Consider the following 23,589-nt stretch of genomic DNA (forward strand, 5'->3'; position numbering starts at 1 on the left):
CCCGTGCGCCAAAGTCAAGTACCGGAATACGAGGGGGTTCTTTCCTAGTTGAAGCTCTGGATCCCTGCTCGGATGAGCTTTTACGACTGGGCTGGTCGCCTCTATCTTTCTGCTTGGGCTTCTAACGCACCTCGTCTGGCAGCTGCTGCTGCTCACCACCACTCTCCATGACGAATTGCGACCAAAAGCAGGGTTCTATCCTCGTAACCTGCTTAAATCCCCCTTGGATCTGGTCAGCAGATGGGCCGGCGCTGTCCCTATTGGCCCCGGACACAGCAGGGAGGGCAGGAGGACTTGCGGACAAACCGGCGTTCAGATGCGATGGGCGCCGCCATCTTGGACCGACCGCGCATGCGCAGACGTCCGGCGACCCGGAAGCGGCTACTAGCTCCGCCCCCCTACGTCACTGCACCCGGAAACGCTCCAGCACACGCTGAGAGCGGTGCAGGACGCCGGGGATGGACCGGCAGCGCTCCGGGAGCTCACCCACACACCTGAGCCCGGCAACCGCAGCCACGCCGTACCGCTGCACCACCAATGGGAGATACTTACCTGCGCCGACGCTGATGGAGACAGGAAATCCTTTGGACTCCGCTCCCTGCTGCGAACGCCACCGCGTGCAATCCAGCAAGGACCACCGTGGCGTCTCCAGGGATCTCCGCACCGGCCGAGGTAGGAAACCCCCCCCGCTACCGTATTCGGCCGGCCTGGGCTCCTTCTGTAGGCACCCGTCCCTTCAGGAACAGGAAACGAACTGAGGCAAGGGAGAGGTGCCGCCCTTTTGTATCTGTAGGTTTCCTGTTCCTAATGGGCGGATCCCCTCTCTCGTCGTGCTGTCATGGGAGTCCAAGTAAAAATAATTATTTTTGCATCGCTTTATTCTGAGGACTATAACTTTTTTATTTTTTCGCTGATGATGCTGTGTGGCGGCTCGTTTTTTGCGGGACAAGATGACGTTTTCAGCGGTACCATGGTTATTTATATCTGTCTTTTTGATCGCGTGTTATTCCACTTTTTGTTTGGCGGTATGATAAAGCGTTGTTTTTTGCCTCTTTTTTTACGGTGTTCACTGATGGGGTTAACTAGAGATAGTTTTATAGGTGGGGTCGTTATGGACGCGGCGATACTAAATGTGTGTACTTTTGGTTTTTTTTATTATTTAGATAAAAAAATGTATTTATGGGAATATTTTTTTTTTTAACTTTTTTACTTTGTCCCAGAGGGGACATCACAAATCGGTGATCTGACAGTTTGCACAGCACTCTGTCAGATCACCGATCTGACTTACAGTGCTGCAGGCTTACCAAGCGCCTGCTCTGAGCAGGAACTTGGTAAGCCACCTCCCTCCCTGCAGGACCCGGATGCCGCGGCCATCTTGGATCCGGGCCTGGAGCAGGGAGGGAGGTAGGGAGACCCTCGCAGCAACGCGATCACATCGCGTTGCTGCGGGGGTCTCAGGGAAGCCCGCAGGGAGCCCCCTCCCTGCGTGATGCTTCCCTATACCGCCAGCACACCACGATCATGTTTGATCGCGGTGTGCCGGGGGTTAATATGCCGGGAGCGGTCCGTGATGGGAGCGCGGCCGATCGCTATGACGTACTATCCCGTCGAGGGTCAGATAGGCCCAGGGCACCTCGACGGGATAGTACGTCTAAGGTCAGAGAGGGGTTAAAGGGAACCCGTCACCCCCAAAATCAAAGGTGAGCCAAGTCCACCAGCATCAGGGGCTTATCTACAGCATTCTGGAAAGCTGTAGATAAGCCCCCGATGTATCCTGAAAGATGAGAAAAAAAGGTCAGGTTATACTCACCTGGGCGGGTGGTCCCGATACGATGGGCGTCGCGGTCCGGGGCCTCCCATCTTCTTACGATGACGTCCTCTTGTTGTCTTCAATATGTGGCTCCGGCACATGCATACTTTGTCTGTCCTGTTGAGGGCAGAGCAAAGTACTACAGTGCGCAGGCGCTGGGCCTCTCTGACCTTTCCCGGTGCTTGCGCACTGCAGTACTTTGATCTGCCCTCAACAGGACAGACAAAGTACACCTGCACCAGAGCGTGAATACAAGAGGACTTCATCGTAAGAAGATAGGACGCCCCGGACCGCCACACCCATCGGACCAGACCGCCCATGGGTGAGCATAATCTAACCTCTTTTTCTCATCTTTCAGGTTACATTGGGGGCTTATCTACAGCATTACAGAATGCTGATGGGCTTAGCTCACCTTCCATTTTGGGGGTGACAGGTTCCCTTTAAAGATTCGAACTCGGCTTCAGGAAAATGGCCGCCGCGATGTCCATCTGCGCACGCGCAGCATCCCACGGCCATTTTCCTGAAGCCCCGGGAAGCAGGAGACTCCATCTGCGCACGTGCGGCCTCAGGAAGATGGCCGCGCCCGCCGAGAAACCGCTGAATAGCGGCGAGCGCGCTTTTTCTACAGCTGCGCAGTGCATTCGGCACTTGCGCATGCGAGAAGCACTACGCCACCAACGGGAACATAAGCAAGATGTGGGGGAGAATGACCACGCCCATCTGACCTGACCAGCCTGATTGACAGGCGAAAAAGGACACTTTTGTAAGGTATTTCGGCAGCATAGGTAGGGAATCAGGGGACAAAAAATACCCTATTGTAAAGCACAGCTCAGGCCCTATTTAACGGTATTTTTATCTCCTACTGAAAAAACGGGGTGACAGGTTCCCTTTAAGCGGCTTATTATAGAAAAAAAAAAAATACAAGTATTGTACTTTACTTAATGGGTGCAGAAAATCTGCAAAATCATAAACAGCTCATAGTAGGACACTGGCAAAATGCCTTTTAGACTCTGCTCCTGGTATAGCCACCCTAGTTGGGAGAATCGGAGGCCATCATCACATCAAAGGGCTGCCAATGGGGTGGGAGAGGGGATCCTTCTCCTAGCCTTCTAAATCCTGAAATCGTGGCATTTAGAGGGTTAAACAAGCAGGGGCAGAGCGGGCACGGCAGTAGAGAGCAGGGCGAGAGGCACAGAGCACAAGCCTCTTAATTCATCGCCTCTTTCTGTGTCCTAACTACACATCTTTCTGAATCTAACACTTCATGTTTATAGGAAAGAGGAGAAAGTCACAATCTGGATTATATGAGAAAATACAATAAGTTCATGTTTCTGCCTGTGGGGAGAATAGCCACAATTACAGCCTCCATTCCTTAGGCTATATTCACACTTTGCGGATTTTGCTGCGGATCCGCAGCGGATTTGACCGCTGCGGATCCGCAGCAGTTTCCCATGAGTTTACATTTCAATGTAAACCTATGGGAAACAAAAAACGCTGTGCACATGCTGCAGAAAAATCCGCGCGGAAACGCTGCGGATTACATTCCGCAGCATGTCACTTCTTTTCTGCGGATTTTCAGCTGCTCCAATAGAAAACTGCAGTTGAAAATCCGCAGAAGAAAAACGCAGTAAAAACCGCGATAAATCCGCAGTAAAAACCGCGATGGGTTTTCACTGCGGATTTTGCAATTCCGCTGCGGAAAAATCCGCAGTGGAATCTGCAAAGTGTGCATATAGCCTTACACTGCTGACGGATGCAAGTCCTTAACTTAATACATGTTCTCCCCACGTAAATTTGAGCAGCTTTTTAGACTTCACACGGTCAGAATTTTACATCAGTATTTATAAGACAAAACCCAGAGCTGAACAATCAAAAGGAACAGTATAACAGAAACATATGCACCACTTCTGCATTATCACCCTCTACTGGTTTGGGCTTACAAATAATATGTGAAATACGGACGTGTGAAAGTGGCCTCAAGAGAAGACTCATGATGTTACTGTTCAGCAAACCTAAGTTCCTCCACCACCGTATTGTTGATGTGTCCAGGAACAAGGTGCCTTCTAATGGACTCGGCGCATATTTTAACGTTTGTCCGCCACAATAATTCACTTCTGAGACAAATTATGATTAATTTTTTGGTGCACTCCATCATGACAAGGGAAAGGGGACAGAGTTCTTTGAAATTTATCTTCCTTTTGGAGTACAGCTGTTAGGAAATTACAACTCCCAGCAAGCCATGACTGCTGAATCTACTCACTGTGACTAATGGAGGCCGATACAGCACAGTGTGCGCGGCGCCGGTTTGTGAGCATCACAATTGCACGTCACGGGGTAGAAGGAAAGCAACATTTATTACAGCACAATCATATACAGCGATACATGCAGGAGATGGGGAGCAATCATTTCACTTGTGTGCACAAGGCAGCAAAGGATTTGCGCAGGTTGGTGAGCAGCGCGGAGAAGTTCTTGGTTTCTCGTACATTCCTCTCGTACTCGGTGATGCAGTCCAGCGGAGGATCGCAGCCGCTCACTGTAAAGAGGAAGGACACAGATGATTGGCAGATGGAGACCCCGAGTGAGCACCGCTCTGTCAGTATACTTAGGGCACACTTAGGGTTTTTATCACTGTAGCCAAGTTTAGTTTTTTCATCCTTCTTGAAACTTAAATGTTTCCGTCGCTAAAGCTGCATTTCTATCACACGCGACACGATCTACATGTGCCTGCAATGTTGTGCCACTGTACCCTGCGCCATAAATACCTCTGTTCGACCCCTTACGTGCTGCTGCCAGTCTATCACACAGCTCCGCACGCTGCTGTCTGTATCACACAGCCAGCGGCCTCAGCTTAGGATCCTGCTCCCAACACGCACCGCACAAGAATGGCAGCTGGCAGGAGAGGGTTAACCAGTTGTGACGGACACTTTGCACCAAACCTCGTGGTGTTTTCTAGATTTCCCATAAACACTCCTGGCGACTAATGTCGGGACTTACGCTGATATTCCCCGTCTTCATTAAAATAGATGATGCAGGAGTACGGCTCCTCCAGGTCTTTGGGGTTAATGCATCTGAAGACAAACTGCAGCCGATCACCTGGAAGAGAGGAGAGTGGCAACAACTCCGCAGGGGACGTCACCTCCGTCCCTCCTCCTGCCACTCCCGAACCTGACGCCTCAGTCCAAAGACATCAGCGCTGGGGAGAAACGCTGTAAAGACCAGTCTCACCATGGATCCTGCAACAACGACCCCCGACAATCCTCAGAACCCCCCGCACAGTCTGCACTTACCCTGCAGCTTCCGGATCTCCAGCCCCAGACGCTCTTTGAACAACATGGCCGACTGCTGCAGATCCTTCAGCTTCTCTTTATTTGCTTTCCTGGTTGCCAAAGCAACTGCAAAAGAGGAGAACACCCATCATCCACTCACTGCTGGCCACACATCACCCGGGGAGCGATCGGGCGGCTCTTACGTTCCCTTTTGTGGGCGAGTTCCTCCCGCAGCTGGTGGATGTGACCGGACAGCTCCGCACTCAGCTGCTTGTTCTCCTTCATCTTGGCGATCTCCTGGAGGATGGCGTCCTGCTTCTCCTTAATGCGCCGGTTCTGGTCCTCGAACTCTGCAGAGGCGACGGGTGGAGAGAATCAGAGGAGAGAGCGACGGAACAACGGCTACCACAGCGGGGGAATGGCTGACTACAGCACTGGAGGGGTTAACTACAGGGACCTGTGGCTCCGTGTATCATCGCCCCATGGCCCTCTAGGATGGAGGGCACCACAGATATCAGGTATTCTGGATTATCAGATGTTCTGGATTATCTACACATTTTCTTAGTTTATCATGACAATGCCGGATTACACAATTTCATAGATAGTCTGGACCTGGTTCTGAATTATCAGATATTCCGGACCATTAAAGGGAACCCGTCACCTCAAATTGGCGTGATATTTAAATGTGTTACCTGTCCGATGGGCGGCGTTTCCTCCTCATTTCTCCACCCCATCCGTCCCTGTTGTCCGCAATATGTTGGTGAATTAGAGTATGTGTGCGCCATAGTTGGCGCGTTCACAATGCAATCTTCGGTGGCGCACGTACAGTATGCTTTGCCCAACTGCGGGCAAAGCCAAAAAGCATTACTGCGCATGCGCTGGCACACTATGTCCCAGAAGTATTTTGCTGTGTTGTGGGACATAGTGCTCGGGTGGCACCAAAGATTGCATTGCAATTTGAGGCAACAGGTTTCCTTTAAGTCTTTTTGCAGGTTCATCACGTGTTCGGGGTTTCAGGACCAGATCCAACATGTCAAAATATTCTAAATTATCAGGACTTTTAGCCAAATTATCAAATTTTCTGCAGATGAATTATTCAATATTTTGGATTATCAGGACCTGGAGCCAGATTATTGAATGTGCTAAAATGATCAACATTTACGGCAGGTGAGCAGGGTGAAAATGCGGCTCTGACCTGCAGGACCCTCTGGATTGTCAAACGTGCCAGATAAAAATCGGACGTGCCGGATTATTGGCCTCACCTGCCCTCAGCTCTATGACTCTCTAGAATATCAGATGTGCCGGATTATCGGACTGCTCACAGCTCTATGAGGCTACGTGCACACGTTCAGGAAAGTGTGCAGAATTTTCCAGAACAAAACCGGACTTTCTGCAGGATATCCGCATGCGTTTTTCCCCGAAGCTTCCCAATGCAATGAATAGCGGCAAAAACGCAAAAAAAATCCACAAAATTAATGAACATGCTGCGCTTTCTACCGCGATGCGTTTTTTTTTCGCAAAAAAACAGCATGTGCACAAAAATTGCGGAATGCATTAAAAATGATGGGATGCTTTAAGCAGGTGTGCGTTTTTTGTTTTTTTTTCTTCATGGAAAACGGCCGAAAAAACCTGAACGTGTGCACATAGCCTGACTCTCTGGATTATCAGATGTGCCGGATTATCAGCCTGCTCACCTGCCCGCAGATCTATGACCCTCTGGATTATCAGACGTGCTGGATTATTGGCCTGCTCACCTGCCCGCAGATCTATGACCCTCTGGATTATCAGACATGCCGGATTATTGGCCTGCTCACAGCTCTATGACTCTCTGGATTGTCAGACGTGCCAGATTGACGGCCTCACCTGCCCACAGATCTATGACCCTCTGGCTTATCAGACGTGTCGGATTATCGGCCTGCTCACCTGTCCGCAGCTCTATGACTCTCTGGATTATCAGATGTGTCGAATTATCGGCCTGCTCACAGCTCTATGACTCTCTGGATTATCAGATGTGTCGGATTATCAGCCTGCTCGCAGCTCTATGACTCTCGATTATCAGACGTGCCGGATTATCGGCCTGCTCACCTGCTCGCAGCTCCTGGACCCTCTGGATCATCCGTTCTCCCTCTTGCTGTTTGGCGGCACAGGAATCTGAGGGAGACGTGAAGAGTTAGGCTAGGTTCTCATTTTGTTTTCGGGTGAGCGCTAACGGACAGCGTTGGACGGCAAAATTAACGCCGTGCAACGCATCCGTTAGCGCTCCCATTGCCAGAAATGTTAAAGCGCATTGCTAGCGCGTGCCATTTTCGGCACGCGCTAGCGATGTGCCGTTCTTTTGTGGCGCGCCTCGGACGCTGCTTGCAGCGTCCGAGGCACACCCAAGGTCCGTTCCCTGCTCTCGCAGATCGGGGATCTGTGCTAGCGGGGACGTTTAACGCGACCCCTAAAAAGACATTGCGTTAGCGCAATCCGCTAGCGCTAAACGGATTGCCCTAACGCAATGTGAACCTAGCCTTACCATCTAGGGCAGCACGGTGGCGCAGTGGTTAGCACAGCAGCCTTGCAGCGCTGGAGTCCTGGGTTCTAATCCCACCTTGGACAACATCTGCAAAGAGTTTGTATGTTCTCTCCGTGTTTGCGTGGGTTTCCTCCCACATTCCAAAAAAGACATACTGATAGGGAATTTAGATTGTGAGCCCCATCGGGGACAGTGATAATAATGTGTGCAAACTGTAAAGCGCTGCGTAATATGTTAGCGCTATATAAAAATAAAGATTATTATTATCTCTGCTCCCATTTCCGCCCCACCCCCACGGATCCGCACTCACTGGTGACGTTCCGCAGCACCTCCCGGTGCGAGTCACGGATTTCCTTCAGAGATTGCTCCTCGCTGCTCGGACTGACGAACCGCGTGCAGAAATCCTGCATAAGAGCGTACAGGCCCTGCTCGTCTTCCATAATGACGGTAGTCATGGCGTCCGCCGGACTCTGGACGTTATCTGCGCTGAACAGGAAGAAACGGAAACATCAAAACCGGAGGGAACCCCGCACCCCCAGAGCACTGCAGCCCTCACATTACCACTCTGCCCCGCCCTCCATAACGCCCGCAGTCACTTACCGGCGGCCCCGGAATATAACAAGCGCCCCGCCCACCAGATTCGAACGTTGCCGCGCAGCCAGTGCCGTGACGTCACTCAGTCCAACCAATCCAATGCCGGCTGCGCACGCAGGGTAATCTAGCGTCAAATTCATACGTCGACGCCATCTTTGTTGTGGGCAAGTGCCCTAATAATCAGGATTGTTCAGGATTCTCACACATTACCTTCCAACCGTCCCGGACCCAGCGGGATAGTCTCGATTTTGAGACTGTGTCCCGCTCTGGATTTTACCTTTCCTGCACTAGACACTGACAATTGCGCACTGCTCTCTCTGGCGACCCGCTCAGTACAGCGCGGCGAGCAGACACATGGCGGATGTGAGTGCGGTGCAGGCGGAGGGAGCACCGTTCAACTCTCCTCCGGGTGAAGATGCTGGTGTAACGGCTGGAGGTCAGCGTGGTGTGGATGCAGGGCAGTGTGAGCCGGGGGCGGCCCAATCATGATGCTTGGGTCCTATGTGCATCAGAAGCTGCATCTTGTCTCCTTTTCAATGCTGAAGTCATAAAAGGCGCAGATTCTGACCTGCGTTTTCTGCCAAGAGATGCAGAATCTGCACAGAAAATTCCACAGTCAAATCTGCAACGTGTGCACATAGCTACTGCGGTTTTTGGGTATGTGCACACGTTGCAGTTCTCTGCGGATCCGCAGCGGTTTTTGAGGTGCAGAAACGCTGCAGATCTGCAATTGATTTACAGTACAATGTAAATCAATGAGGAAAAAAAACCGCTGTGCTCACTTTGCGGAAAATCCGCTGCGGAAACGCTGCGGTTTAAAAGAAGTAGCATGTCACTTCTTTTTTGTGAATCTGCAGCGTTTTTGTACCCGTTCCATTATAGAAAACCGCAGGGGTAAAAAACGCAGCAAATCCGCATGAAAACCGCAGCAAAAACGCACAAAAAACGTTGCGGACCCGCACAAAAAACGCGACATCTGCAGGTGAGTTTTCTGCCAGGAGAGGCAGAATCCGCACCAGAAATGCCTAAGCCTAACCCGCAATGTGTGCACATAGCCTAAGTGCGGATTTCACCTGCGGTTTTACACCTGTGGATTCCTATTATGGAGCAGGTGTAAACCGCTGCGGAATCCACATAAAGAATTGACATGCTGCGGAATATAAACCACAGTGTTTCCGCGCGGTATTTTCTGCAGCATGTGCACTGTGGATTTTGCTTTCCATAGGTTTACATGGTACTGTACAACGCATGGAAAACAGCTGCAGATCTGCAGCCAAATCCGCAACGTGTGCACATAGCCTTAATGGACTGGTACTAAGACAGCAGGAATCGGGTGTTGCCCCGCTCGCAGCAATTTGGCTCTGGTGCCGGCTGTGTAACACCCGAGCCCGCATTATACACAGCTGGGGCAGAATGGGCCCCCAATCACCATGGGCCCCCGTATAACAGCCATCTTGCCCCATATCTGGCTTGTGAATGGGACCTGTAAGTGCACAAAGGCCCCGACCCCAGTGAAGCCTCACACTGTGGCACCACATTCACATCTTCAGTCTTTTGAGCATTTACTTTCCACTTCAGGTTTTGCAAACCTTCCCGTTGGGCCATTCCCTGACCCTAGGACAGCAGTGAGTGGGGTCTCCTCGCCCCTTCTGTTATTTCGCACTCGGGCCACATAAGTTAATATGAAACCTCTAAAAACAAAGTTGTCTATCTTTCAAACACATTAATTTATAACCATTTTCCAGATCTCTGCTTTCAGTCAGTGACTGGAATCCTTCTCGGGTAGTAATGTCCCACCTGCTACATCCCAGCAGAGAAGAGATCTCGGCCCAGGCTGTGACCGGGGTGACACTGATCGGCAGTCAGGCGGCGGGTGCACGGCCACATTTGGCATCCGTGTGACTGTGCAGATAAACGCTCAATAAAGGGCCACACGCCGTCATGTGAGTGTCAGCCTGATAGTATATAGAATGGAGCCCGATCATTGCTCTGTGTGTTTAAAGGGCCTCTGTCCGCACAGGATGACTGTTCAGACCAAGTATCGGTGCTCGCGGTGATTTATTATATTCATCCTCCCTCCTGCTGGTTTCCCCTCGGGGATATTGCTGTTTTTCTTTACATGATTACCCATACGGCAGAGTAGGCCATGTATATGGATACACCTAAATAAAATGGGAATGGTTGGTGATATCAACTTCCTGTTTGTGGCACATTAGAATATGGGAGGGGGGAACATTTCAAGATGGGTGGTGACCATGGCGGCCATTTTGAAGTTGGCCATTTTGGATCCAACTTTATTTTTTTTCAATGGGAAGAGGGTCATGTGACATAAAACTTATTGAGAATTTCACAAGAAAAACAATGGTGTGCTTGGTTTTAATGTAACTTTATTCTTTCATGAGTTATTTACAAGTTTCTCTATGTTTACAGCCATTGACCTGTCGCAGAGGTTAACACATGAGGAGCGGATAGAAATTGTATTGATGTCTGGTGAACGCAGTACCTGGGTCATTGCAGCAGATTTCAATGCAAGACACCCTCCGAGATTTCCCATACTACAGTTAGCAAACTGCTTGCCAAATTTTGTGAAACAGGTTCATTGTTGGATTTGCCAAAATGAGGACGCAAGAAAACTGTCACTTATGAAGAAACATCAGTGGCTGTTCTAGCTTCATTCAGCAAGAGCCCACAGCGTAGCACTCACCGCATGTCACTGGAGCGCGGCATCAGTTAAACATCCCTTGGGCGGATATTAGCTACTCACAAATGGCACCCTTACAAAATCCAGCTGCTGCAGCATCTCAATGAGGATGACGCAGTTCGGCGCGCTGAATTTGCAGAATGGGCAAAACAAAAATTGGAACAGGACCCTCAGTTTACACAGAACATTATGTTCAGTGATAAGGCAAACTTTTTTGTGAATGGTGAAGTTAACAAACAAAACCACCGCTAATAGTCTAAAAATCAAGTATTCACCGTACACTGTCTGGTACGTAATGCCAAAAAATGTTTTAATCCAAAAAATAACAGCACAAAGTACAGAGAATTTTGGGAGCGACATAAAAATGACGTTTTGGCCTATCCCCGGCCTTAATCAATACGTCGTGTAAAGTGGTTTGACTTAATGGAACACACAATAAATGTGTGTCTGGAGAAGCCCAAAAAAATAATAGAGGAACCAGGCTGTGGTCCTCAGGAAACCATAGGCTGTAGTGTGCTCAGTGGTGGATTGTCAGCGCTCCCGCGCTAGGCCCCTCTGCTGCTGTTGACCACAACACAATGGTCCACAGGATCCATTACACTGGTACCTCGTATTAAGATAGAGTGCAGGCCAATACTCTTCTCTTCTCACCGCTATTGGTCTGAAGCTAGCCCACAGTGGATAGATCCCTCCAAGAATGGGGAACACAAAAATTGATGGTATGAGGTACAAAGATAGTGGGGCCATTCTTCATCAATGTACACCTCAATGCCACTGGATATCTGAAATTGCTAAATGATGATGTGTTGCCCTCTTTATGCATTGAAGATGGCACGTTACCTGAGTTTTTCCAGCAAGATGGTGCACCACCACATTATGGGTGTCACGTCTGAGCATTCCCACATGAACAGTTTCCTGTAAAGTGGATTGGTCGTCGTGGGCCAGTTGCATGGCCACCAAGGTCTCCCGATCTGACCCCCTTAGACTTTTATCGTTGGGTCATTGGAAGGCAATTGTCTATGCTGTGAAGATAAGAGATGTGCCGCATCTGAAACAACAGATACTGGAAGCCTGTGCTAGCATTTCTTCTCCGGTGTTCCTATCAGTGTGTCAAGAGTGGGAGAAGAGGGTTGCGTTGACAATCCAACACAATGGGCAGCACTTTGAACACATTTTATAATTGGTCACAAACTTGTAAATAACTGATGAAAGAATAAAGTTATGTTAAAACCAAGCACACCATTGTTTTTCTTGTAATATTATCAATAAGTTTGATGTCACATGACCCTCTTCCCATTGGAAAAAAATAAAGTTGGATCCAAAATGGCTGACTTCAAAATGGCTGCCATGGTCACCACCCATTTTGAATGGTTTACCCCCTCCCATATACTAATGTGCCACAAACATGAAGTTGATATCACCAACTATTCCCATTTTATTTAGGTGGATCCATATAAATGGCCCACCCTGTGTACTGATTTGCACTGTGTAATATCTGCTTATGTAGTGCGTTATTCCATTTACGTCAGGCACCAGGCTGTATACAGTGTTATTCATTCTCTCCTGCACTAATTTGATGGGGCCGGTTCGTGCGCATGCGTTCCCTGCATCTGTATGTGTCTCGATTACATCTGCTCACCTGATATGGGTGCCAGCTGACCTCTGGGTCCCTCCTGGGAGCGGATGCGTCAGCACACATCCTGTCCTGTCTCATTGGCTGAAGACACCTTTTTAAATTTCTAGTCACAGTATGACCCCAAACCCCTAATGAAGGTATACACTAAAACATGCGTCGGGGTGGGAGCCACACCCCCTGACTAAACCTTATTAGGTATTTTGTTTTACTACCAAGATGGGCCGCATCAGGTCTTAACACAACTCTATCATCATTCATTATTGGAAGGACCTGGCTATCAATCACCATATGAGCCGAGGTCAGTGCTACCAGTATTATTGCCTTCATTGTAAGAAACTTAACCAATAAGTCCTGTAAAGGCTCAACTGGATTTTTGGTTAACGTCTCCAATACAAAGTTTAGGTCCCATGGGGGCAACTCTTACAATTGGACTGGATGCGTAGCAAGATTTTACAAGCCTCAATATCCAACTGTTGGCTGCGAGATTGTAATTGCATAACGCTCCTAAGGCTGTAGTCACACTATATGTATGAAAAATCGGTCCGAGTCTCCCTGCTGAGAGTCGCACGAGTGTCATGCGTGTACAGTCTGATGTTTAACATCTAGCATCTGATTTACATCCGATTGCAATGCGTTATTAACATGAGCTTTTACATACAGCAATTCTCTGTCATTTACACTGTCATTTACACTTCATTTTCCAATGAAATATTCATCAAAACGCACATATATATATATATATATATATATATATATATATATATATATAGATAATCTACTATATAATTGTTTAAGGGTCACTTCCGTCTGTCCTTCTGTCTGTCACGGTTATTCATTCGCTGATTGGTTTCGCCAGCTGCCTGTCATGGCTGCCGCGACCAATCAGCGATGGGCACAGTCCGGAAGAAAATGGCCGCTCCTTACTCCCCGCAGTCCATGCCTGTCGCCCGCTTACTCCCCTTCGGTCACCGCTAACACAGGGTTAATGCCGGCTGTAACAGACCGCTTTATGCCGCGGGTAACGCACTCCGTTACCGCCGCTGTTAACCATGTGTGTCCCCAACTTTTTACTATTGACGCTGCCTATGCGGCATCAATAGTAAAAAATGTAATGTTAAAAATAATTTTAAAAAAACCTGCTATACTCACCCTCTGTAGTCGCTCGCGCCGGCCACCATCTTCCGTTGCAGGTTCCGGTGGCAAAGATGGTATGGGAGAAGGACCTGCCATGACGTCACGGTCATGTGACCGCGATGTCATCACAGGGCATGCGCGAGAATGACCTGCCATGACGTCACGGTCATGTGACCGCGACGTCATCACAGGCCCTGCACGCCTGCGCTAGAAATAACTGCCATGACGTCACGGTCATGTGACCGCAACGTCATCACAGGTCCTGCACTCATACCAACCCTGGGACCGGAAGCTGCCGTGGACTACAAGGGGCCCTCGGAAAGGTGAGTATATGTTTATTTTTTATTTTTTAATCTGTGACAAACCTGGCTGGGCAATATACTACGTAGCTTGGCAATATACTACGTGACTGGCCAATATACTGTGTGGCTCTGTGCTGTATTCTACTTCGCTGTGCAATATACTACGTGGCTTTGTGCTGTATACTACGTAACTGGCCAATATACTACGTGGCTCTGTGCTGTATACTACGTCGCTGTGCAATATACTACGTGGGTCTGTGCTGTATACTATGTCACTGGGCAATATACTACGTCACTGGGCAATATACTACGTGGCTGCGCAATATGCTACGTCACTAGGCAATATACTACGTGGTTGGGCAATACACTACGTGGCTGGGCAATATACTACGTGGCTGGGCAATATACTACGTGGACATGCATATTCTAGAATACCCGATGCGTTAGAATCGGGCCACCATCTAGTGTATATATATATATATATATATATATATATATATATACGAAGTTCCAAGCCATAAATTTTGTATTTATTTTCTGAAAATGAGAAATGGTCAAATTAACAAAAAATGCATTGCTTGCAGACCTCAAATAATGCAAAAAAAAAAAAAAAAACAAGTTCGTAATCTTTTAGAAACAACAATACCAATGTTTTAACTCGGGAAAAGTTCAGAAATCAATATTTTGTGGAATAACCATGATTTTTAATCACAGCTTTAATGCGTCTTGGCATGCTTTCCATCAGTCTTTTGGGTGACCTTATGCCACTCCTGGTACAAAAATGTAAGCAGTTCTTCTTTGATGGCTTGTGACTATCCATCTTCCTCTTCATTACATTCCAGAGGAAACGCGCGTCGGGGTGAAGGAGCAGACACACGGACACCATTCCTAGTGTAAGTTACCATCAGCTTGCCCACTTTTTTCGGCTGTTATGACTCTCCAGTGCTTTATTGTTGGTATATTTTTTGTGAGGAGTGGCGGTAGGTAGTATATACACCAGATGGTGGCAACAACCTATCTATTTAGCCTCCTCACTCCAGTACCTGTAATTTGCTGGACTTCCAATTGAAAACTGCCTCTTTTTGGTAGCCCAATATGGAATTTTTCTAGATGCAGCTGTGTAGGTGTGGATCATTTTGGGGTAATGATTGTATATCTAGGCTGATGTGATGTCATGTGTATTTATCCGCTCCATTACATCTGGAAGGTTTTTTCACTTTAGTATTGTAAATCGAAGTTGACTATGTGAATTATTAATAAAAATTATCTATTTTATAAAAAATATAAAATTTTCTAGACATTGTGTTATTAGTCCTTTTTGCGTTGATTGGCAATTTAGGACTTTTGGTTTGGATTCCAGTTGGTATTGCAACACAATGACATTGTAAGGATCAAGTAATTGATTATAGTTTGCTATTTCTGTTTATGACAGACGATCCAGTAATTATTTCGTATCATGGATATGAAGGCTAGGGAAACAGCCTGGCTAACTAAAGCATCAAGTATTTTCAAAGTGAATTCCTCCGGTGTTTTTAATGATACTACTATTGCCCAAAAGGACTGGATGAGACAATATAAAAACATGCTGTTACGCCAAACTAAATTATGGTGGACAAAAACCTCGCTTCAAAACTACTGTGAACGTAAAATTATCCCGAGGGGATTACGAGTTCAGTTGTTTCCCACATTTAATCTTGATAATGAACTATTGACCAAAAGATGGATTGAAGCGGCTGATAACTGCTCATTCACTTTTATTCAAATCATCATAGAGCATAATGAGATATGCCTTAAAAATTTAGATGAGGAAATTAACAATATACTTTCCAATATTCGGAAAGAGATGCCAGTAGAAACATTGGAACATTATTTAAGGGATATTGAAAAAGATCTTGAAAAGTGTGAAGCAAACATTAGCGAGGGGAAGAAAATGAAATTTGCCTGTGATGTCTCAGATTATGAGATGAACAAAGTGTATAGGTGGCAAAATTCAGAGAAAAAAGGGAAAAATGTACCCGCTAGAAGTGAGTCTATACACTCCCTCACATCTTCAGTCGAGACCCGAGGATCATACAGTGATATGGAGAGTGCCTCTACTTCAGGGCCAGTTACACGGTTTGGCAATAAGAAAAAGACCTACCAGCAATCCAAATATTTTAGGAAGGAACGCAATTTTGAACAGGAGAAGAGTAAGGTAACCTCTCCTCGCATATCCTTACCCCTACACAATTAGAGGTGTTAGAGAAGGGCCTAACATTCTCTCCTTCAAATTCTATAGATCCGTTTTTAGCGGTTAAGGATATCCATTTATTCTCACGAAAAATTATTCTGAAAAGACTGCATTATAAAAGCCCCTCCGAAATATCCTGTGAAACTGTTGAAGAACATGAAGCCTTAGAGGCATTAGAATCATTGGTAAGTGAAAATGAGAGCACCATAGAGTTAAAGGGCTTTCCCCAGAAATTGTTGGGTAAAACCAAAAAATTCCCCCCTTTAAATTTATGTCCATCAGTGGATTTTTTTTAACGAAAGTAGTTTCTGCGGATATTGAGAAATTAGCAGAGCAGAAAAACAATAGTTTTAATCTTACGAGGGATCAACAAAAAGCATTGAAAGAAATGCAGACGTGGTCAGACGTGGTCTTCAAGGCCGCGGATAAACGGGGGAATTTAGTAATATGGCCTTCGGTACTATATGAGGAACAGGCTGACAAGTTACTGAATGATGTATCCTGTTATCGTAGATTACCTTCTAATCCTCTTCCATCATATCAAATTGAACTGGTGAAAATTTTAGAAGAGGCATATGATAAAGGAATCATCCCAAAACAATTATTGGACTCTGTACAAAAAATGGTACCGAAACTCCCCACCCACCTTATATTTGACTCCGAAGGTCCACAAAAATTTGGAAAATCCGCCGGGGTGACCAATTGTGGCCGGGAATGAAGGACTTTGCGAGATAATTTGTGATACCTTGGATTATTTTTTGAAACCATTGGTGGCTAGTCTGACGTCGTATATCAGGGACACCACATATGCCTTGAAAAGGTTGGACAATTTATGTTTAACGGAAGACCTGGTGATGGTCACGGCAGATGTGGAGTCCCTGTATACTTCCATCAGGCATAATGATGGCTTGGCAGCCACCGAATGGTTTTTGAGAACAAGCAATTTAGAACCGGATTTGGTCGATCTGTTGTTGGTTTTGTTGAGGTTTATACTTACCCACAATTGTTTTATTTTTAACAAACGGGTATACCTGCAGAAGCAGGGGACCGCCATGGGTGCCTCCTGTGCCCCGTCCTACGCAAACCTATTTTTGGCATTATGGGAAAGGGACATTTTCATCAGTAATCCCATCCCGGGCATCGATAACGTACATCATTGGATGCGTTATATTGATGATGTTTGGTTTGTGGGGGAGGGGCCTATACATCAACTGGAGGCACTCATGGCGGTCCTTAACGACAACGATCTCAACATCAGGTTGACCTCTAAGGTAGGCCGAAGTCTGGACTTTCTTAATTTACAAATTGATGCATTTGCCAGTGGCAATTTGTCTACTGAAGTATTCAGTAAAGTGACTGCAACAAACACCTTATTGCATGCCACGTCGTCCCACCCCCCATCGGTGATTAAGGGAATACCAATGGGACAATTTTTAAGGATCAAACGTGTATGCTCGAATGGACAATCCTTTGAAAGACAAGCAAAAGAGTTGGGTGCGAGATTTAAAAATAGGGGATACAGTTGTAAAAACATTAGAAAAGGATACCAAAATGCAAAACACAAGTCCAGAAATGAACTATTGTATAAAAATGATCAGAGCAAAGGGGATACTCGTGAAGACAATTTTTGCCCACGCTTAATTGCGACATATAATAACAAATGGCCTCAATTTTGCCAAATTGTTCGCAAGCATTGGCAAATTTTGCTGACAGATCCTATCCTTAAAAAATGTTTGCCCCCCTCCCCTCTCATTACGGTAAGAAGAGCCAAGAATTTAAAGGATATTTTGGTTCATAGCCATTACGAGCAGAACAAAAAGGGAACATGGCTGGATACCAAGGGTTTTTACCCATGTGGGCATTGTAAAGCGTGTGACAATATGTCAAAGAGTCAAACATTTACTGATGCCAAGGGCAAGAGAACATACTCTATTAGACATTTTATCTCTTGCGCAACTAAAGGCGTGATTTATTGTGCCCAGTGTCCTTGCCGAAAAATTTATATCGGGCTGACAACCAGAGAACTTCGTATCCGCACAAGAGAACATGTCAGGGATATCGAAAAAAGTAAAAATGTAGAGGATGTTTCCTTATTGAAAACCATACCCAGACATTTTTTGGAGCATCATAACAGTGACTCTAGTTTATTGAAGGTCAAAGGTATTGACATAGTACAGATGGGGCCGAGAGGGGGCAATATGGCCAAGAATCTAGCGAGACTCGAAAGTAAATGGATTTACAGATTGGGCAGTATAGCCCCCATGGGACTAAATGAGAGTTTTGGCTTCTTAGCATTTCTTGAGTAATCCAGGTTAAAAGGCATAGTGGTATTTTTTAGGGGTTTAGGGATACTTTTGGGATGTCATTCTATTTTATGATTTTAATTTGTTCTTTCATTATTATTAATAGATTCAGTAGTCTTGACATTTGGACTTTTGTTGGTAATCCTCTTTCCGTTCAAGGTGAAAATAAAATCAAGAAGGAATCCCACTATTCCTTTCCCCTTCCCCATTGTCAATGCCCTGTATATATTTTTAACATTGTTGTTTCAATAAAATTATTATCTTTTTATACCTTCTCCCCTCTTTTCACTTCCGTTTCTGTTGTGGTATCGCACAATGGAATATGTGGCTTATTAGAATATAGCATTGGAAGACACAGGAAGAAAATAATTTTAGTGTGTGTAGTATATAATTTGAGTAATATAAATTATTTCATATATCTGATTAGTAGGCCCATGTGTATGGACTGTTTCACTGTAAATGTTTTAGCAAGCACTCTATTGTCACATAGGCACTTTGTTATGATATTATTATTTAATATTTTATATTAAAAACATTTTTTTGCACAGTATCACATATGGCCATGAATAATTTTCTCTAGTCACCTTTCACGACAGCCACTTCGGAGGTTGTCTTCCCCGCCCTAATAGGGGACAGGAACACAAGAGGTTAAATACCCCTCCCCTTCCTGCACCGCCAGTGTTTTCCTGTCCCCTATGGGGCATGAAGAGTTTCTGAAGGGGCTGCCGTGGCCGGCGACGGAGCTCCACTTACCCAGAAGCCGGGCGGCATGAAGGTCGGGTTTCCCTCCTTGATAATGCCGCTCCCGTCTCCTCTCTTCGGAGCGACTCGGGACCCTCCCGCCCCTCCGGCGCTCCCTTTGGGGGCAATGCGGGGCGGTGATGTGCTTGCCGGGGGCCTCCTGCAGCCCCCCGGTTCCCTCCTCCACAGCTGCAGCGCTGGAGGTGGCGCGCGTCCCGGGCTGGGGCCGGAGAGCCTGATGACTTCCGGGTTAAAGCGCGCCACTTCCGGTTCAACCAGGAAGCGTGCCATGGAGCGCACGCCGGCCGGCAATGGCGTCCAGCAGCAGAAGCACGCCATACAAACAGCGTCGGGGGCGTTCTTGGACCTACCCCAATCGGGCCACACGTGGGGGGAGGAGCACTGCACGCTGGACCACCGATCCTTATAAAAAGATCCGGGTAGCAAGGTAAGCTGTCTGACTGTTAGCAACCTGACGGACATGGACAGTGACAGACCCCCTTGCTCTGCATCTGCAGATGCCAGCGTTCCCCCTCCTACCAAAGTAAGTAGCAGGTGTTGGGCCCAGCTATCCCCTATATACATATGTGCTTTTATGTATATATGTATATATAGATATTCCTCTAAGTGGCTTAGCAAACCCTCTCTCTCTCTCTCTTAGGGAGAAAAGGTTTCCGACCCTAAAAAGTCAAGCCGCAAATGCAAAGTGTGTACGGCCAAACTCCCATCAACATACGGGAAAAAGCTCTGCCAATCCTGTACGGATGAGGTCCTGCGCGCCGAACAACCCTCGCTGTTGGATAGCATTAGATCCCTCATTAAAGATGAGGTCCATTCTTCTATGGCTACCTTCTCTCAGATGTCGGTGCCTCAGCCACCCCCTCCAAAAAAGAGGAAAAAAGCCCCAGTAGAATCCGACCCGGACTCGGGAGAAATCCAGTCCTCAGGTTCAGAGGATAACTGGGAAAACGAAGGCTCCACTTCTACCCCCACCTGTAGATCAAAAAACAAAAAATATTATTTTAGTTCTGAGGACATGAGTGAACTAATCGGTTTAGTAAGAAGCACCATGGGGGTAGAGGATGAAGAAGTTACACTCACAGTACATGATGAGATGTTTGAGGGTCTGAAACCCAAAGACCAAAAAGGGTTCCCGGTGCATAAGAACTTACGAGATCTAATTCTGCATGAATGGGACCTCCCTGAAAAAGGTCTGACTATACCATCGGAACTGAAAAACCGGTACCCATTAGATGGGGATAACTCCTTATGGGAGACCCCGAAAGTAGATGTTCAGGTGTCTAGGGTAACTAAAAAAACTGCCCTCCCCTTTGAGGACTCTTCGCAACTCAAGGATCCGATGGATCGTAAAATAGAGAGTTTATTAAAAAAGTCCTGGGACACCTCCACAAATCTGCTAAAATCTAATATAGCCTCTACTTGCGTGGCCAGATCTCTATTTATCTGGTTACGCAAACTTGAGGATCACTTGACTCAAGGCACCCCAAGAGAGGAGATTTTAGACTCCCTACCCTTACTACAGAAAGCTACAGGGTTCCTAACCGATGCATCTGCTGAATCGGTTCGAGTAGCCGCGAAAGCTGCCGTTCTCTCTAACTCGTCCAGGAGAGCACTCTGGATAAAATCCTGGGGAGGCGATTTTGTCTCCAAGTCCAAATTATGTAGCATACCCTTTCAGGGTCATAATGTATTTGGACCCGTCCTGGACGATATTTTGGATAAGGCGGCAGATAAAAAGAAATCTCTCCCTGAGCAAAAGACCCCAAAAAAACGCTTTTTTCGTCCCTCCCGTGATCAAACCTCACAGAGAGGAAAAGGCAAAACGGGAAGATGGAGTTATCCTAAGGGAGGCAGGGGAAAAAATATCCTGGCCCCTCAGGCCCAGCAAACCCCAGATAAACAATGACTGTACTCCGGTCGGGGGTCGACTCTCACGATTTTTCACCGAGTGGCAAAACATCTCCACAAATCAGTGGGTCCTTCGTACCATTCAAGAAGGATTAAAAATAGAATTCGTGAGACCACCCCCACATTGCGTAAAGATAACCTCCCTTCAAAACCCAGATCTCCAAAACTCCTTGTTACAAGATCTACAAAAATTAATACAATCAAATGTGATTTCTCAGGTGCCGAAGTTAGAGGAAGGACGTGGTCATTATTCACGCCTTTTTCTAATAACCAAGCCGTCGGGGAAGAACAGAATTATCATAAATTTGAAACCCTTAAACGATTCTGTCCGATACAGGAGATTCAAAATGGAGACAGTCAAATCCGTGATTCCCCTCATCGGTCAGGGTTGGATGATGGCGACTGTGGACCTGAGGGATGCGTACTACCATGTGCCAATCCATCCAGAGCACAGGAAATTCCTCAGGTTCGCAGTCTCCAAGGGTCACCAAATCAAACATTTTCAGTTCAATGTTCTCCCCTTCGGCATCTCTTCGGCCCCTCGGGTCTTCACAAAGATTATGGCGGAAGCGATAATCTTCATCCGTCAGCAGGGAATATGCATAGTCCCGTATCTAGACGACCTGCTTATCATGGCTCCATCTGCCTCCCGTCTGGAAACAGACGTATCAAAGTCCCTAGAGATATTACAAACCCTGGGTTGGATCCCAAATCTGGAGAAATCGGAGGTCCATCCCTCCACAAGAAGAAAATTCCTGGGGGTGCTACTGGACTCGGATGTAAGAACATCTTTTCTACCCAAAGATCATCAAATCAACCTTGTCCGCAAGGTAACCAAATTCAGAGGCCAGCGTGCACCGACCCTCAGAGAATCGATGTCTGTACTAGGGTCCCTGACCGCATGTATACAATCGGTTTCCTGGGCCCAGGCTCACACACGAACTCTCCAGACTTATGTTCTCCTACATTCCAGGAGACGACAGACTCCATTGAATCAGAAGATTCTTCTCCCTGGCCATGTGAAATCGGCGCTAAAATGGTGGCTAGATTATCAAAATCTCCAGAGAGGGGTCAGCTGGGACCACCTTCCCCTAAAAACACTCCGCTCAGATGCCAGCAAAAGAGGCTGGGGTGCGGTGGTAGAGGGTTTCCACTTTCAGGGACAATGGACATCGGACATCAGCAGCAGCTCCTCGAATCTAAGAGAATTGAAAGCTGTGGAGGAGGCCCTAAAGGCATCATCAGCACTGATCAAAAATCATCACGTTCGTATTTACTCGGACAATATGACCACAGTGGCCTATCTACGACATCAGGGGGGGACAAAGTATGCCTCTCTAAAAGAAGTGGCCGCACGAATATTCTTCTGGGCAGAGAGGAACCTTCTATCGGTCACAGCAGTACATCTGAGGGGATTGGACAACACTCAGGCGGATTTCCTCAGCAGGAAAGACGTTCATCCGGGAGAGTGGTCCCTAAACCAAGCAGTATTTCAGTCCCTAGCCGAAAAATGGGGTACTCCAGAGGTGGATTTATTCGCCAACAGGCAAAATGCGAAGGTGGAAACATTTTTCTCCCTTCATTACAAAGACAAGGCACAGGGAATAGATGCCTTTTCACACCAGTGGAAATTCAACCTTGCATATGCCTTTCCTCCCATTCCCATGCTGGCGAAAACCCTGCAAAAAATCAGGACAGACGAAGTGACCACAATCTTGGTTGCCCCATTGTGGCCCGGGAGGAGTTGGTACGGCGCCCTATTAGATATGGCCCTGGAAGGTCCCTGCCTTCTACCTCAAAAGACCGATCTCCTACACCAGGGTCCTCTACTACATCCGGACCTAAACAGACTGAACTTGGCTGCATGGCTACTGAAGCCACAATCTTAAAAGCTAAAGGACTCTCAGATGACGTAATCCAGACCCTTCAAAAAAGCAGAAAGGCAGTAACCAATGCCATCTACACTAAGGTCTGGAAAAAATTTACGTCCTGGTGCTTCCCAGAAGTTCCAGACCCCTTCAATCCTGATATAGCAAGGATCTTACAATTTTTACAGAAGGGCTTGGATATAGGCCTTACCCCTAGCACACTCAAAGTACAAGTATCGGCCCTTAGTAGCTTTTTTGACTCAAATTTAGCCAATCACCGCTGGATCAAGCGATTTATGACAGCCGCATCCAGAATTCGTCCTACACTCCGTACTAGGGTACCCTCCTGGGACCTCAATACTGTACTTAACGCACTAACCCAGGATCCATTCGAACCCCTGGATGCTATATCCATAAAAAACTTAACTTTGAAAACAATCTTTCTAGTCGCAATCACTACGGCTAGACGTATTGGTGAATTACAGGCCCTGTCAATACAGGAACCCTATTTAACGGTCACTGCGGATAGCATTGTACTAAAACTAGACCGATCCTTT

At 46.9% G+C, this 23,589-nt stretch overlaps 1 protein-coding gene across 3 annotated transcripts; it reads right to left on the bottom strand.

Moving 5' to 3' along the window:
* Window positions 1–4,145: 4,145 nt before the first annotated feature.
* SPC25 (SPC25 component of NDC80 kinetochore complex) lies at window positions 4,146–8,343 on the bottom strand. Of its 3 annotated transcripts, none has more exons than XM_069737088.1 (7): window positions 8,195–8,343; window positions 7,905–8,080; window positions 7,162–7,227; window positions 5,280–5,426; window positions 5,098–5,202; window positions 4,805–4,903; window positions 4,146–4,343 (listed from the first exon to the last, which is right to left on the bottom strand). In XM_069737088.1, the coding sequence occupies exons 1-7, from the start codon at window positions 8,326–8,328 to the stop codon at window positions 4,213–4,215; spliced, it is 858 nt and encodes a 285-aa protein (XP_069593189.1). In that variant the 5' UTR covers window positions 8,329–8,343; the 3' UTR covers window positions 4,146–4,212. The 3 variants fall into 3 exon arrangements, with proteins under 3 accessions (XP_069593189.1, XP_069593206.1, XP_069593198.1); XM_069737105.1 differs by having other exon boundaries at window positions 7,905–8,075; window positions 8,195–8,260; XM_069737097.1 differs by lacking the exon at window positions 8,195–8,343 and adding an exon at window positions 8,156–8,189.
* Window positions 8,344–23,589: the final 15,246 nt, after the last annotated feature.

The sequence above is a fragment of the Ranitomeya imitator genome, chromosome 1 (assembly GCF_032444005.1).
Source record: "Ranitomeya imitator isolate aRanImi1 chromosome 1, aRanImi1.pri, whole genome shotgun sequence".
NCBI lineage: Eukaryota > Metazoa > Chordata > Amphibia > Anura > Dendrobatidae > Ranitomeya > Ranitomeya imitator.

Excerpts from the sequence above, each read along its gene's own strand:
- SPC25 (XM_069737088.1), bottom strand. The coding sequence starts at position 8,328 with ATGAATTTGACGCTAGATTACCCTGCGTGCGCAGCCGGCATTGGATTG. Across the intron at positions 8,081-8,194 it reads GTTATATTCCGGGGCCGCCG|CGCAGATAACGTCCAGAGTC; the intron begins GTAAGTGACTGC and ends CTTCCTGTTCAG. Across the intron at positions 5,203-5,279 it reads ACTCGCCCACAAAAGGGAAC|TTGCTTTGGCAACCAGGAAA; the intron begins GTAAGAGCCGCC and ends CCTCTTTTGCAG.